Genomic DNA, 17,582 nt, shown 5'->3' with positions numbered 1-17,582 from the left:
TCCCTACACATCTTGAGGCCTACCTCCAATCTTATTTAAAGGTATCTAATGATTGCAAGTCTGGGTGTCGTTCACAAAAGATCATCCTCCAAAGGAAACAAACATTTGCTTTCAAGAGCAGAGCCTTCGTGCCTTCAATGATTCATATTCTGCCATGCATTTTGGAAAGAAACTTTCTTTCTGTGCCAAGGACTGCAGGGCTTCCTATTTTGCCTGGGTGCAAGTGAAAGCACTTGAAACCTCAAAATATTATTTCTTCTCATACCCTGTACAGAAAAAAAAAATGAAAAATAAAACCCAAATGATTATCTAACCCAATTTAGCTGATGGCCACATTTGTCAATAGTGACATCTCCTAATTCCTCTTTTTCCCCAAAACAGTCTTTTGACTGTTCATTAATTAAGTAGTCATGGCAGACCTTAATCAAGAGTTTAAATCATGGTTCATCTGCCAAGATGTTATCTTTAACAAAATATAAAATTAATAGTTCAGACAATGGCCACTTCATTAGAAGCACAATATCTCAGAATTCAGACTACAATAACTGACTTCTTTTTGTTATCATTATTATGATTATTATTACTCTGTTGTTTTGCATGTGCATTTGTTTCTGCACCAGTGACAAATTCCTTATGTATCTAATCACAGTTGGCCAAATAAAGTAATCTATTCTATTGTGTTCTGCTCTGCTCTGCTCTATCCTGAAAGCTGGCACTCAAAATGAAATCGTAAATAGCATACACAGGTATCGGATGAATGGATACTATTCATTTTCAAAAACAATTTTCTGAAGTTACTGGAAGCAGCATGATCTGGATATACTTTTAGCCACTCTGCTTTAATCACAGTTTTCAAAAAGCATAAGTGCAAATGATTGTTAAATATAACAAAGTCTACATGATGGCTAAACAGATGTTTCCAGAATCTTTAATTCTACAACAATATTCCAAAACTAATCCACTGTTAGCTTCTATAAAAATTTATATTTACGAAAGGTATCTAAAAGAATATGCAAATAACTTTCTTTTTTTTATTGAACATTTTTATAAATTTTTACAAAAAAGACAAAAAGACGAAAAAACAAAAAAGAAATACAACAATTCAAAAACAAAAAATACAGAATACACAAAAAAACTAAACATAACATCCCCTTCCCCACCCCCACCCCAAAACACCCCCCTTTCCCCCCCCTGAGCTTCCCAGAGCAGAATATAGGCTTAATTAAAAAGGAATTAAAAATATATATATATAAAAAGGAAAAGAAAAAAAAAATTAAAACTAAGAAATATATATATATAAAAATAAAAATTTATAAAAAGGCAACATGATATTTTTTTATATCCAATTTAAATTGTATAAATTCTATCCATTTATCCCAAACAGCAAGAAATTTCTCTTGCGTTTGATCCTTTAAAAAAGCCGAAATCTTTGCCATTTCCGCCAGATAAGACACTTTGGAAAACCATTCCTGCAGTGTAGGCAAGGATTCCTTCTTCCAATATTGTCCTACTAACAGCCTTGCGGCTGTAATCAAATTTAACATCAATATAGCCTCCTTTGTATCACAATCAGTAGTTATACCCAACAAAAATAACTGCGGAGTAAATTTTACCCTCCTTCTAAAAATTCTCTGGATATTCCACCATATCTTAATCCAAAATGCTTTTATCTCTTTACACGACCACCAAATATGATAATAAGTGGCATCCAAACAATCACATCTCCAACATTTGGGCTGTAGGTCAGGGTACATGAAAGACATTTTTTGTGGGTCAAGGTGCCATCTATAAAACATTTTGTAAAAATTCTCCCTTAAATCAAATAATTTTCTGAAGATGATAGGAGACCACTGTGATTTTTGGAGGCCATCAGTTCTGCATCTCACATTTCAAAACCATTCTCCTACAAAACAAGGAATCTAAAAATTTTGAGAAAGATAGAGATAGATAGATAGATAGATAGATAGATAGATAGATAGATAGATAGATAGATAGATAGATAGATAGAACAATTCTTTATTCTAAAGACTAAAGACTCTACAAGCCAAGGACACATCACTTTATTCACATTGCTTTTCTTTAAAAATAAAACTCTTAAATTGGTTAATTTTATTTTGAAGGAAAAGCAACTCCAAGGAGCTTCAATCCAAAATGTGCTCTGTATCTACACTGAACCTCTCCTGTTTCTCATCCACTCATGGTTGTCACTGCAATCAAAAATTTCTGCTTGCCATAGCCACAAATTATTTTTGATAAAAACCATGACAGTCAGATACCTTCACAACTTGTGGCAGAGAATATTCTAATGCATTTTCCCCTGAATGTCTCCAATCTCTTTGCCGCGAAAGTTGAAATACAAAAAGTAAAATGAAATAAAGCGATTGAAACGAGAGAACAATAAAAAGTGTTTAACTCAGGAATGTTTTGATTTTATTTATTTGATTTCTATCCTGTATTACCACATGGGCATCGCTGAACCTGACCAGATCATGAAGGAATACAGCTGGCACAGATATCTGTGCAAAGAAATACAAACTGTTCTTTATTACAGTCATCAAATTCAGTGGCAGTTAAGGATGGAGAAGCACTGCAAACCTGCACCTTTAGGGGAAGTCCAAAACAACTCAAAACCAGATGAATTTCAGTGTTGTACTTATCAACAACACCTTTAGATTGATGAGAAGTAATTTCGGCTTATTCTCCTTTATCTAACCATTATGAAACTTAAACAACTTTCAATAGTTCTCCAAAATTCCAGATATTTTTCTAGAGGGGTTTCTTACAGATGTTGAGCAACACTGGACAACATGATAGAACCCAGAAGGAGGCCATAAGCAAAAGACCTTGATACAGAACAATTGTCCCGCAGCCCTAGTTTCTGAATGTGGCCCAATGAAAGCAATAGAACCAGGATAAAACTCTGCTTCCAAGAGCAGCCTAACAGGAACCATGGAATGATCTATCAGGGACAATAGAGCAATTCCTCCACAGAATACTTTCAACAAATTTCTGAGCTGCAATCTCTCCCGCTCATTAGTATCATATATATTTTCCAAAAATTTATAGACAGGGGTTTAGGATGTATGTTTGTGCATGGATTATAATTTGGATCTGTGTTGGTGTGGGAAAGCCTTCCGTACACATTGCCAGCAAATCAGTAGCAGAGCAACAACTGGTCTTTTGATTAACCTCTGCTGCAAAAAAAAGTAAATGTACTAAGAAACTTTAAATAAATATATGAAGCGGAAGTATTTTACGAGAAAGATATTGGATAGGGGGGGATAACCTGAAATAAGTCACTTGATATTAAAATGTAATCATATTTTATCTGGGATGAGAGGCTTTCTGGGCTCCTCAGAGGGAGTAATAAACTTAATAGGTAAGATGTTAAAAGAAAATATATACCGGATGTAAAAAAAGGAACTGCATGTCCTATATATCTGTTTAGAACAGTGGTTTTCAATCTGTGGGTCGGGACCCCATTTGGGGTCGAATGACCATTTCACGGGGGTCTCCAAACAACGCAGTCCGCCATTTTTTTCCCCTTTTCCTTAGCTGTGCTACTCCCTTTTATTCTATTGGCTTTTGAAAGCCAATAGAATAGACTCTCTTGAATAGAGTCTAATTCTATTGGCTTTCAAAAGCCAATAGGAATTGTCCAGGCTGTCTCTGCCCTGCTGAGCCCGCCAAAAGTCCCATTCTGCAAACGGTGCTGCACCAGTTGAGTAGTCCTCAACTTACGACCGGTTGAGTAGTCCTCAACTTACGACCGGTTGGAGGTCGCGGCATTAAAAATGTTGAGAACCACTGGTTTAGAAGCAGTCTGGTAGCTCCTCATCCGCCTAACCAATTTTATTAAAAGGCATAAGCTTTCATGAACTGCCGCTCACTTCATCAGAAGCACAGAACGGCTAAAACTCTGTGGCTATCAGCTCACTTCTCCCACTGCGTGTTTCTTTCTACGTTTAAATTTTTAAAAATTCTCAACTCATAAGCAAAGATAGCATAAGTACGAATTCCATTCCAGTCCTGTGATTCCTATGTTCTAGTAAGGCAGTTTTCCTTTACTCTGTATTTCCCATGGTTAACCATTAGGGTGGTGACCATTCTAAAGTCTCCTTAGAGCAGGGGTCCCCAATCCCGGGTCCGTGGATCAGTACCAGGCCGCAACATGCCAGCAACCGGTCCGCACAAACAAGCAAAGCCCTATCTACAGGATGCAGGCAGCACACAAAACCACGCCCCCTCTGGTCCACGGAAAAACCTCTCTCCACAGAACCGGTCCCTGGTGCCCAAAATTTGGGGACCTCTGCCTTAGAGAACAAATCTATAGAACTGTCTATGACACAGCCTTGCATTTTTGCCTCTCCCCAGTGCTATGCGACAGATGGTTTACATGCCTAAAGCAGGGATGGGCAAATACGGCAACTTTCCAACCAATAGACATCATGGCTGGCTCAGGAATTCTGCGAGTTGAAGTCCACAGGTCATAAAGTTGCCATAGTTGCCCACCCCTGTCCTAAAGCAAAACTAAAGTAAAACACAATAGTTGCCATACTATTTGTCTTTGATATTACCCTTAGAAGACTATGAGACCAAACACTCAGCCCCATAAACATGCTATTTATTTAATTTATGATTACACCAGAAGTCAGGAATAATGGCTGGCTCAGGAATTCCAGGAACTGAAGTCCACCATTCATAAAAGGGCTGTTGTTCCTCACTTGCTTTACACAAAAACCGGGTCACCGTCCTTTATTATATTGGCCATAATCATTCATTTGATCTCTCTTATTTCAATGTGCTAAAAACAAGACATGACCCTGGTCAAAAAACTTAAGGAAACAACCAAATATCGGCCTATTCTTCTGTTCAGCCTCAAGACATGTCCTGCCTATGGGTCTGCTTGATGTAGTGGCATATTACAAAAATGTTAAAGTCTATAGAAAGGAGACAAAGAAGTAATCATCTCAAAATATAAGATGTGGTGTATTTCCCACTACCACCCTTTTCCCCAAGACAACAAAGACAACTCTAACATCAAAACTAACACAAAACTAATACTTATATACAAAAGCATATGTTTCATGTGAATAATTATTTTCAACTTGCATTGCCTTGGCTCTTTCTTTCCAGGCAGCTCAATCTCCTTTGCCAAAACCTCTGTACTGACCAAGTTGTTCCAAAATGCTCAGTGCAGAAACTTATTCAATGCTTTTGAAAAGGAAGAAGTGCACTCCCAGCCAATGTCAATAGTTTCAGTTCCCCGGTTTCTCTGAGCTTTGTCCTGTGTGTCTCCCTATCTCCCCAGATGCAGAACAGATTTTGGTTCCAAACCTTTGGCTGAGTTGGACAAGGACCATGAAAAATTCATGGTAATTACATCAATACTCGTTTACAGTGAAAGCTGAAATGCAAGAGGGAATGGCGAGTAAATCCCTGCTGTGTGAAAGAAGAAAACAAATCTCAGCTATGTAGTAGGAAAGTCCCGGCTTCCAAACGGTAATTAATACAAACTGGGGCTCTATCACCACGGAACTGAGACGGAACCAGGGCAGAAATCTTCCAGTGCCACTTCTGTCATTGTAAAATATGTATTATCAGGATCCTTTCTGTCTAGAATTACTTCATGTGGGTGGCCGACTGGTAGCCTAGTCTTGAAAAATAATATGAGCGATAGGACAGATTTATGCAGAAAGAGAGGAGTAGGGGAAGAATTCAGCAAAGTATGGTTGTTTTTCACTTTTTGGAGAAAAGAGGAAGGGTGGGCTATGCTTAAGACTGCTTGATACAGTTTTCAGGAGATTATTTTAATGCATGTCGTCTGCTTCGGCAAAATGCAAGTGTTTGCCCAAAGTAAAAGAGAGTTAAACTCTCCTTTGTGAGTTTGGTTACTCTTCTGGCTACCAGCAGCAGACCCACTGGAAAGGAAGGCAAATGTGTGTAAAGATGGAATTACAGTGGCTCAACAACAAATCTCAAAAGAATGAGGGAAAAAGACCTTTCATCTTTGAAAGTTCTTTTAGCATTTTCCTCCATTTGGAATTAACATTACTGATGAAGCAGGGCAAACAATGAGGGGGAGGGGGGGAAAGCCACTTCTGTACTTGGGTTGGGGTGGAATTTGCCTTGGCATCACTTTAAAGCAGTGTTTCTCAACCTTGACAATTTTAAGGCATGTGGACTTCAACTCCCAGAATTCCACAGCCAGCAACGCTGGCTGTGGAATTCTAGGAGTTGAAGTCCACATCCTTAAAATTGTCAAGGTTGAGAAACACTGCTTTAAACTAACACTGTAAAGAGTCATGTGTTAAACTCTGTGTCCTACACGACTTTTTCTGAACACACAACCTTTAAGTAGCTGAAGGTTGCCTGTGAATTTGGCTCAGTTCAATCAAAAACATCTGTTCCCCTGGTAAGTCTGCTGTCAGGACGTTTTTTCTCATTTGGCTTTCCGCTGCACCCTTTCCCAACCAATCGCGCACAACTCAACGTTTGTAAATCAAGTTTGGGCTGACAACAGCAGGTCTGCATTCAGTCACCCCATCTCAGCCAGTGAGGCCACTCAACTGCTGTGTGAGAGCTGCTCTTAGCATGTCACCGAATCGAAGCATGTTGAGAAGAGAGAATGTTAGAAGCATCTGCAGAAATATCTGCAGAATATTTAGTGGTGTTGGAACACTGACAGATGCATCTGTCATTTCATAGCTTCAACTAACCTGCTGTCCACTGGCTTGACACAGTAAAGCAGTCCAGAAGTGACTCCAGCTCTCTCACATTGTTTTCACATGTCTCTGCTAGGAAGGCCTGACGTTTCCTGGTCTTCATTTGGCAGGAGTGAGAAGAAAGCAAAAAAGATACATATTAAAGGCATAGAAGAGTCATTCATAACCACCAGTGCTAATGGACAAAAAACAAAAACAAAAAACAAATCGGAGGAATTCCCCATTACCAAAATAACAAAATGAAAGAAAAAAGTTGAAAATATTTCAAGGAGGTCGTGCCATCATGATTGCTTGTTCAGGTGAGTTTCCAAGTAAAGGGTGGGTTTTGCACCATTTTAACGTTCTGCTGCTAGAGCAAAGCCCAAGTAACCCATTAGGAACCAATTAAAACATTACCCACGAACCATTCATATTTTTCTCCTCTATTGCAAAATGCATCCTGGCTGGGAAATATGGCAATCCCTAAATTTGGCATGGCACCAAGGTGCCCCCTGAAGAAGTCTGATAAATTGGTCCTCTGCTGAGACACCTTGTAGATGTATTTAGCTTTGGTCTTCCAAAATAGCTTCTTTTCTGTAATCTCATCTATAGGAAGTTACAAACGGTAAAACTAGCCTCTACCTTTATCACTAGGAAAGTACCTTTCTTCTGTATGTGATTTACTGTCTAAATCGGTACATCTTAATCTTGGGAACTTTTAAGATGTGTGCACTTCATTTCCTAGCCTGGCTGCCTGGAGGTGGAAGTCCACACATTTTAAGGTTCCTAAGGTTGAGAAGCACTTCGCCCCAGCCAACTCATCGTGGCCATCTCACCACGGCCATCTTGCCATGGTCAACTCACTGCAGCCAAGGATAACTCGCTGCAGGAGAATTCCATGCAGGATAACTGAATGGATGCTATCTCCTCTGTTTCTTAGACATTATTTCTACTGACAAAATGGATATAATGTCAAAGAAACAGTGGCGAATAACATCTCATTGAGTTATCCTATGTGTAATTGTCCCACGGCAAGGTGGCCACAGCGGGTTGTCTCACAGTGAGTTGGCCATGGTGAGATGGCCGAATGGGAATAGCCATAGCAAGATGGCAGTAGCGAGTTGGCCGCAGTGAGATGGCCGCAGCAAGTTGGCCGCAGTGAGATGACCGCAGCAAGTTGGCCATGGTGATTTGTCCTAGACCAGGGGTCTTCAAACTTGGCCCTTCTATGACTTGCGGACTTCAATTCCCAGAATTCCTCAGCCAGCATGCTGAGGACCCCTGTCCTAGACCCTCTAGATGACAGACAGCAAAGATGAAGTATAATCCTTGACCAGGCAAAGCAAAAAGTCTCTCTAAAGAGGTAGTTGGCTTTCATTCACATTCTGTGAGATTAGGGATACGTATTCAGAAAAAGAACAAATCAAGAAAGAAGTCAGAGGAACCAAAAGATCTTGCATACATCAAAACAAACAGAAGATTTTTCTTCAGCCAGCATCTCTGCAATGAACACTGTGGAATCCAAGATCTTCTTCAAGGACATAGCAAGTAAACTGATTGTATTGATTTTATTCATAATTCTTTGTATGTGACTGTTTCCTTCCCTTGTTTTCCCTTATGTTCCCTTTTCATATCTAAAGATTGAGCTTCATTACCTTTAGTATAAAATTCCTTATTTTTTTCTTTCTACTTCCCATTTCAGTTACCCCTTGTGTTTCATGAGCAGCACATGATTAGTTAGGTTCTATAATTTAGGGTTTGGGGTAGGAAGAGCCAAAATATTTTCCTTTATTTTCTTAGAAAAGGGCTGAGAAAATGTTTTTGTGTAGAAAGTCAAAGAGCTAACCAGCATCTAATTGCGTATTATCAGTTACTGATGATTCCTCACCTCAGAGCAATAGATGATCTCCCCCAGTGGCTTTATGTAGACATTAAACAGGAATGGAGAGACAATAAGGCATCCCACATAGTAAAGGCTGATGATAGGATCTCTCATTCCTGATCAATACCAGCTGGTATCAGTCCCTTAGGAGGGAAGAGAACCAACGTAATTCTGTGTAGCCTGTTCCCAACCCTCACAACTGATCTAGAAGGATATCATTGTCAGTGGCACTGAAAGCTGCCAACAGTTCAAGTAAAGTCAGGATGGACACATTACCCCCATCCTGCTCCCTCCAGAGGCCATCAAACAGTGCAACCAATGCCGTTTTTGTCCCATGGCCGGGCCTGAATCCTGACTGAAAGGACTTCAGTCATGTTTCATTCAGGGTCTGCTGAATCTGCTGTGTGATCACCTTCTCAACAACCTTCCCTTAAGAAGGGAGGTTGGGCATTGGAAGAAAATTCTTGAATACGGTGAGATATATTGGTAGCCTCTTATGGAGGCAATAAACCAATGCCTCCTTAAGAGGCGGAGGAACAATTCACTCTCTCAAGGATGAACTGACTACTGCTAGAACCCAACCACACATCACCGGCCCACCCCTGGAAGTCTTAGTTAGTCAAGAGGTTGTCATGGTTCTCAAAAGGCAGGTGGCTGAGCTCAGTCATGAGAAGAACCTTGTACATTTTCTCTTAAGTCTTAAATATCTTGTGGCCAGAGCAAACAGAAAGTGTGTTAAGGATCTCAGACAGACACCTTTCTAATTCACATGGGCATAAGGAGAAAGAAATTCAAAACAATCAATTTTTAAGATGATTCTCAATAGAACTAGTTTTAGCTTCCCTGTGGCCTGTCTGGTGCAGCTTAATACTTGGCCAGACAGTGCCACATGAGACTGTTTCTCAAAACTTTTGGTTTCTTGCTCTTGTGTCAGAAGCCCTGAGGCGCTTCAGGGTGGAAAGGATAACCGAAGACATCACCATTGCCCTGGGGACGCCCAGTTGCAGGCTGCTTTCATGTCCCCAGCAGGAGCTGGAGTGAAGGACAAGAGCTCAACCCCACCCCACAGCAGTTCTGGAGTCTCAAACACAGGCTTACTAACTTCCTGCCCATTCAAGTCACCATCCTTCTACTTAATGATGAGATAAAACTTGGACAATATCATTAAGATGGTCTTCCGCATTTTGTTATAGCGCAACTGAATTATACCTAACGTTACAGTTTAATAACTCTTATTTGAACTAACCATGTGGAATGATCTGTAAAGAAGGATACATTTTATTTGCAGGTTAGTCTTACAGAAATTTTCAGGAAAGTCGCCAGAAAGGATCATTTGTCACTGATATTAGTAGAGTTTGGTATTCTATATTATGTACTTTCCTTTCCCTAGATTGCATTTTAATTATTTTTATTCTTTGACTGGAAATAATTAAAAAAAATGGATAAAAATATTTACAAGTAGTTTGTTTCCCTTGGGGGGGAAAAAGAAATAAATAGATCCCTTATCAACTTTTCTTCTAAACTGAACAGAGAAAAAAGTTTCAATTTGTGTCAACTTTCTAAAACCTCTATACAGGGGAACTCCCCTTTTCTTTTCTCTTCTCTAGTGACCCGTAATCCAACTTTGGGTAACAGCCATCTTAACTTTTGAGTTATCAGCAGCACTTCCCCTAACAACAAGTCAGCCTGAAGATTTAAGGATTCAGGGTTTTTATGGTGAGAAACATCTTTTTCCTGTTAACTGAGCTCTGTTATGAGCCAACAGTGGATCATGACTGACTTGAATGTATGTGGATCTCTTCTGTGTTCTCCACCATTCTGCTTAAATATTTTATAAATTTGCTCTACCATTTCAATTTTAATTATATGTTCTGTATATCTACTAATATATTATTCATATACATTTCAGCGTTTGATCCCCAGTAGCATTTACATGGTCTTCCCTGTGTGATGGTTAGTACTATACATCACAAAGAATTTCCACTGCCGATGGAATTCTCATGCCGGGATTTTTTCTTTCTAAAACATCAGTATTTCAAAAAGAAGTATAAGGATACATGCAATTTTTACAGGGTATAAATAGGCTAGAATGCTGAGCTACACACAGTTCTGTCAACCCTACTTTGCCATCCCCACAGAAAAAGCATATTGCCCACAGAACAGGATAAAAAGCAATGTCACACCAATAAAGTAAATATTTTCATGTATGTACATGCATTTGAAGCAGAAGATAGTCAAACTATGCACTAGCAAAATCTCTTCCAGCACAAAAGATTTAGGCAAGCTGTTCAAAGGCACAGAGCAGTTTATCTTCTCACGCAGATGTTTTATTTTTAAACTACCATATACTAGTATATTTATGTTGATGTAACCTTTCTGTATTTACATGTTACGTTCACGTTTGCCTTTTGTAAGTCAGGTTTGGCCACTTGATTTTTCCAAATTCTCTCTCTCTTTCCCCCCACCCTAGGATATACATACGCATTCAGATTTCCCAGCAATTTTGTTACATTCTCGTTCCAGCCAATTGAGGGTGCAATGACTTAACAGTTAAGAAACTGACCTTGTCAGCTGGAAGGCTAACAGCCTGGGTTTGAGACCCGAGCACCGCACAATGAGGCGAGTTCCCGTCTTTGCCCCAGCTCCTGCCCCCCTAGCAGTTCAAAAGCATGCAAATGTGAGTAGATAAATAGGTACCACTTCTGTGGGAAGGTAACAGCCTTCTGTGTTTCACCGCATGCTCTGCGCTGTGGCGTAATATCATTCTGTCCACATTACCATGGACATGTCTTTGGACAACACTGTCTCCCTCAGCTAAGAAACGGAGTGCCACTCCCTAGAGTCAAATATTACTGGATAGGGGAAACCGTTACTTTTGCCCAGCCAACTACATGCATTCATTTCTCTCTCAAGCCCCCCCTGATTGCAAGAAGCTTCCCAAATCTCCTTCCCATTTGAGAGCAACTTAAAATAACGTATGTGTAGAAGCAGGCTAAGAAAAATAGTTCTTCATTATCTGAGCTTCCTGACAACATGAATGAGAAACTCAGAATGAGCTGCCTACGCTTGGATTTCCTAGGCAGTGTTCTGGCCTCTTGTCCAACATATATTGATCCTCTGGAAAAAAAGGTATATGAGCAAAAGATTCCTGACAGCAAGGTGCAAGAGGAATACACAGATGCTAGTGCCTGACTTTGGTATAATTTGCAGCTAATTGAGCTTTCTGTTTCTCTACTGTTACTTAATCAAAGAGCTGCTCTGTTGCAGCCTGTCAAGCTTGGGAACTCAATTTATATGTAAATGCCTTTCTAACTACCAAGAGGCCACCCAACCAAACAGTCTGGAGTATACTTTCAAATGGGCCAAACACAGCTAAACGCAGCTGCAGAACCATCAGTTCCTCGAAGCCTTGGAGGTATTAACTATATTTAGTTACATGACAAAACATTAAATTGATTCTCAACCTGCCTACCATGCCACTCCATATTCAAATCATTCCCTTTGTACTCAAACCGATTGCGTACCATAGACTGAGAACCCAAAATGATGCCATCATCCGATAAAATCACTACTGACAGGTGGTCTAGTGGATAAAGTGCTAAACAACGATAAGGAAACCAGGTTCAAGCCCAGCCTTGCTGTGTGACTTTGGGCCAGTCATTCCCAGCCTAGCCTATTTTGAAGAGATGGAGACTAAGGGCTATCTATCCCACTTTTCGCTCCTGGAGGAAAGATAAAATAGAAATAATAATTAGTTTCACCATTTCAGGGCTGCAAAAATCAGTATGTTAAGTATTTCTGGGTTCCTTTGTGATTATCTCGTAGTCGTCTAGATTTTGCAGCCCAGCTACTGTAGCCCTACAACCAAAAGACAAAACTACAGGTAGTCCTCAACTTATGACCTCAACGGAGCCCCAAATATCTTTGCTAAGGGAGACATTTGTTAAGCAAGTTTTGTCCCATTTTACAACCTTTCTTGCCATAGTTGTTAAGCGAATCACTACAGTTCTTAAGTTAGTAACACGGCTGTTGAATGAATCTGGCTTCCCCATTGACTTTGGTTGCCAGAAGGTTGCAAAAGGGGATCATACAACCCCAGGACCCTGCAACCGTCATAAATATGGGCCAGTTGCCAAGCATCTAAATTTTTATCACATGACCAGGGAGATGCTGCAATGGTAATAAGTGTGAAAAATGATTAGAAAGTCAATTTTTTTCAGTGCTGTTGTAACTTTGAATAGTCCCTAAATGAACCGTTGTGATTTGAGGATTACCTGCATTAAAGTCGTACTGTCAGGTCCCAAACGGTTCCCTATTTTACTTACCTTTCTTCTGTCCTTCCATCTTTGGGACCTGCCATTCTGTTGCGGGAGGGGAGGGAGCCCAGCGTTATTTGCATGTTTGTATTTGCTCGCCAGTCCTGTTTTCTTTTCCTGATTGCCGTGGGGAGGGGTATGGTAGCTCTCTGAAGACGAGCGCCACGAGCCGGAAGTTAGTGAAGCCATGAAGTTGTGTGCAAAAAGCAACGGCTGATCACCCCAGACGCCAGCTGACTGGATATAATTCAAATCCCCATATGGCTTTGGTGGGAGGGGTTTTACGGCTTGGGTGACTAAAAGGTGTTAATGAACATTTACCTCAGACCTCGCCTTGATCCCCCACTGTTACTGATCCCAAAATAAAAGAATCCTGTTTGAAGCAGTGATTGCCTCAAGAGTTCGAATTCTTGGGAGAAAAGCTGAAGTGGGTTGTTATAGGTATAGGTTGTTAAGGATTATCTTAAGATAGTCAAATATCTTCTATTTAAAAAAACAGTGGTTTTAAAGAATATTAGGTATTATTATTATTATCCTGTTGAGGTAACAGTAACAAAAATCATATTTACTGGATATTCCATAGAATCAAAGAATGCAATTAACCTAACTCAAGGATTATCCACTATTACTCCATTTTGATTGTATCTATCAAGTATAGGGAAAGCGGCCTTAAATATTTCTTTTCAGAGTTGAAAGACAGTGGAATTTTACATTTAACATCTTGGAAAACTGAGGTGTTCAATTTTTGTTTAATAATTTATCTCTTTACCAAAGCAATAAAAAGGCTAATCAATTATTCCACGTGCCAAAGTTTACAGATGCATTTAAAGATTGGCCAGAATGATTTCATATATGCTGTTTCTTCTTTTACTTGCTTTTTATGGTTTTTGTCCTTTTTATTTATTTTTTTTATTATTTTTTGAAAATTCTGAGTTTTCTCATACTTGGAGGAATGTAGATTGAGAAAAGCTATATGATTATGTTCATAAATACGACAGCTATTTTTGCTATCAAGAGTCAAAAGCTAACTTGCCAGATTTAAGCAAACCATTCACTCAGGGCCTAAATTATATCACCAGTTGGTTGTGAGGATAAATTATATGTTTAGAAAATTCTTTTCAGTCTTTCTTCCAATAAGTTCAGATGTGAACTCATTTCAACCCATGATTTGTTGCATGTTCAAATTAAGCTGTAGCTGAAAGAGACAGATCCTCCTTGAGCGACATCTGGAAAACTAACAGTCATGTAAACTACCATATAGCAAGTTTGTGATCTTTGTTGGATGAATGAGCAAATATTTCAATGAGTGACCTCTGAATAACCCAAGATAAGCGTCAGCAAAGGTATGACTGGAATTTTTAACAACCAGAAAGTCACATTTTGATGTTCAGGTAGATTTTACTTCTATGAAATGACTATGATTTCATGTAAGATTATTCTGAAAGATAGTGGGATAGGAAAAAAATAGGAAGATGGCTAGGAAGAGGAAGAAAATTTGCTGAAGAAGCTTAGAAAGAAAGTTCACCCCTGGAGCTTAAGATTTATCCAACTCTGAGCTGACTGTGCTTCCCCCCAAAATAGCTGTGATGGTGCAGTAAGAGATGGAAGATTCATAGCTAGAAAGGCAAGACAGGGCTGTCTGTGTTGGAAGGGGGTCAAATCAGTCAAGATGGTAGCTACAACTGTATGGTCAAACTCTGCCCCTCTTTTACGTGCCATCGAAGTTGGGAGCTCTCATCATGCAGTCACAGCTGTGACTTTGGTATTTTTGTATATATAAAATATTAGTAAAAGATTTAAAAGTGAAAATAAAAACAAAACTCAAACCAATATAAGGCAAGGGGAAGAAAAGAAAAGGGAAAAAATCAAAGAAAAAGCTAAAAGAGCAACAAAGAAAGAAAAAGTACAAGAAAAATAGAAAAGAAAGGAAAAAAATATAAGGAAGTGGCTTCCAATCTTTTTTTTACAGCAGCTGTAAGTACAATTATAAGTTTATCTTTAAAAGTACATCATGACTCCCTTCTTTCTATTATCTATCCTGTCTAGTCATCAAAATTGTAACTTGGGGTTTTTTTTTTTCTGTTTTACACACAAAATCCAAAAGGCTTTTCCCTGTCAGCAATAAATACAGATGTTGTTTTTCTCTGATCAAAAAAGTCAATTTGGCCATCTCAGTAAGTTCTACCAACTTTACCAACCATTCCTCCATTTTGGATACTTTGTGCATATGATAATCTCACTGCACAAAAACAAAAGTTCCATGACTTTCTTTCAACTATTTGTCCATCAATTTCCAAAGAAAAACCTCTGGTCTTAATTGTATATTAATCTTCTGAATCAGTGCATGTATTTGTTTCCAGAATTTTCTAGCTTCCTTTACACATCCACCAAACATAATAATAAAATGTCTCTTGTTCTTCACAGCCATCTTGACACGTGCATCCTGAGGCAGGATAAAAATGCGGTAACTTCTGTAGCACAAAATGAATCCATTTCCCAAGAATTTCAGCTAATACAGGAGACTTACTTTCAAGCAAGCTATACACTGGTGAGCATTCCTATTTGAATGAAACCTCTTTATGGATACATTTTCACTGTTGATTTAGGCTAAATCAGTGTGGGCAAACCTTTTGGGCTCAGCATGTCATAACTTCAGAAAATGCCTAACTTGATTCAGCTGGCATGTCATCCCCCATCAAAAAAAAGAGAGAACAATTCTCTATTTTCCTCTCCCCATTAAGGCCACCTCGAACAGAGACACCTGGTGGCAGCCCCAAGGCTGGGCCTAAAATAAAGGCCTATATCTCAACTCAGCTCTAGTGCGACTGCTGCCATTCAAAAAGGTCACCTTGTGCCATTTCCCATGGCATGCAAGCCTTGGGAAAGGGCACATTTGTCCCCATGTCTCACGCTCCCCAGGATCTGCACCTGGCACTATTCAGGTGATGTTTTCTTTCTATTTGCAGGCCCCTGTGGCTTACCAGAGGCTACTTTGGGTCACACAAGGCTTTGATTTTTGAAGTGGCTTTGGAGAATGTTCTTCCTGGTCTCTGCAGCCTCCAAAAACCACACAAAACTACCCCTTGTTCTTGCGCGACTTGCAGAGGGTCTGGAGGCTGCACAAGAGCACATCCCATAGAAGAGTACTGTTACAAACTGCTGTTAACAAAAAAGGATATATTACGGGTGTATGTATGTAATGTTTGTTTTGTTTTGTTTTGTTGGTCTAAAATAATAAAAAAAAAATTAAAAAAAAGAGCACATCCCATTCTTGTGTGGACTCTTCAGCCTCCAAAAACTGTGTGAGAATAGGACATGCTTTCAAGAATAACTGTTGTTGGATGTTGGCGAACACTCATGTGCCACCCAAAAGTGTGGGATTCCACCTTTGACACACGTGTCCTAGGTTTGCCATCACTGGACTAGATCATAATCTTTTGCTATGTCGTTGGCACAAAGGTGGCTTCACATAACATCATGCCAATAGAAAGACTCCTTCACACTAAGTTAAAGTGCTGATAACTACAAATCTATATAGTTTCCCTAGCAGTAATTCAGAAGTAGTTTGCCACTGCCTTCTTCTGGATTTTTTTTTTTAAATCTCCCAGTGTTCCAAGAGCTCTGGGATTTCATGCTGGTCTCCTGGCCAAATACTAACCTGATACAGTTTTTCTATTTGTTTCTTTGAGATCAGCCAAGTTCTGCTAAGTGCCAGAATATCTGTGACCTATATTGGTAAAACTGTAAACATATCCCAATCAGGGATATGTAATAACAAAGAAAAATATTATACATAGTATATGTGATTTTTTTAGTGATGCCATTATCCTTCCAACTTTAATATCTTTTAAAAAATTGTCGGGGACATGATACATATGTAAACTAGGCTACAGCTTCTGAGTTTAAGATTGCTCACACCAAAGATCGATCTTGCAAAGATAAATGCCGCAGACTGAAGTAGAACGTCTCGCTAGCAGAGAGAGGACCCTACACATCAGTCTTAAAACCAAGCATACTAACAACAGAACAATTAAACTGATGCAGAAACTGAGTAGATAGAAAGCTACACATAATCCCAAGGCTTCCTGCTTTTTCTAACCATTGGAGATTTCTCCATATTGCAGCACTACAAGGGAAGCCATTTCAATAAAAGCACAGTCAGTGATCCTTATTTTACTGTAAAGTTTCCCTCGGTGATCTTCATTCTGTTGCAAAGTGACTTTCAAAGTCGGTAGCTCATTAAACGTCTTGCCTGCCACCCACTTAAAAAGTAATTTATTTCCCTATTGGAATCCTTGATTGTTATACGGTTCTTAAGCATTGTGTCCTATACCAATAAGTAGAAAGACTGATAACCTTCAGCATAACAAACAGAAAGGAATCCTGCAACCTTCCCTGCAAAGTGCTATTGTTGAAAGAAAAATCTTCATCAGGGTCCAGTCCAAGCTGGGAATAATCAAAATGGAGACTACTTTACAAAGAAGGTTGTAGTTTATTGAAGAGAGCCAGACAGAAAGATGGCTCTGGGAAAGCTGACCACATGTAGCAGGAAGTGGTGTGTTTTTATTCCTTCTTGACAGTGGTGGGATTCAAATATGTGAACAACCGGGTCTCTGTGTGGATGCCGCTTCTGGAAGTCCATTCTGGTCTTGGGCAACAAAAAATTAGCTACCAATTCTG

At 39.4% G+C, this 17,582-nt stretch overlaps 1 protein-coding gene across 9 annotated transcripts in view; it reads right to left on the bottom strand.

The window, feature by feature from the left end:
- Positions 1 to 17,582, bottom strand: part of CCDC171 (coiled-coil domain containing 171) — a 199,345-nt gene that overhangs the window by 133,180 nt on the left and 48,583 nt on the right. For all 9 annotated transcript variants that reach the window (XR_005559169.1, XM_039363669.1, XM_039363668.1 and 6 more), the window contains one exon: positions 6,720 to 6,822. Coding sequence is in view for 8 of the 9 variants with exons in the window: in XM_039363669.1 (XP_039219603.1) it covers positions 6,720 to 6,822 (103 nt within the window). In the remaining variant the exon portion in view is untranslated. The remainder of the gene's footprint in view (positions 1 to 6,719; positions 6,823 to 17,582) is intronic.

Source organism: Crotalus tigris, unplaced genomic scaffold (genome assembly GCF_016545835.1).
Source record: "Crotalus tigris isolate CLP2741 ecotype Arizona unplaced genomic scaffold, ASM1654583v1 scf7180000019563.1149672, whole genome shotgun sequence".
NCBI classification, from domain to species: Eukaryota; Metazoa; Chordata; class Lepidosauria; order Squamata; family Viperidae; genus Crotalus; species Crotalus tigris.
Note: the sequence above shows the minus strand (reverse complement) of the source record. Positions and strands in the feature narration are given on the sequence as shown.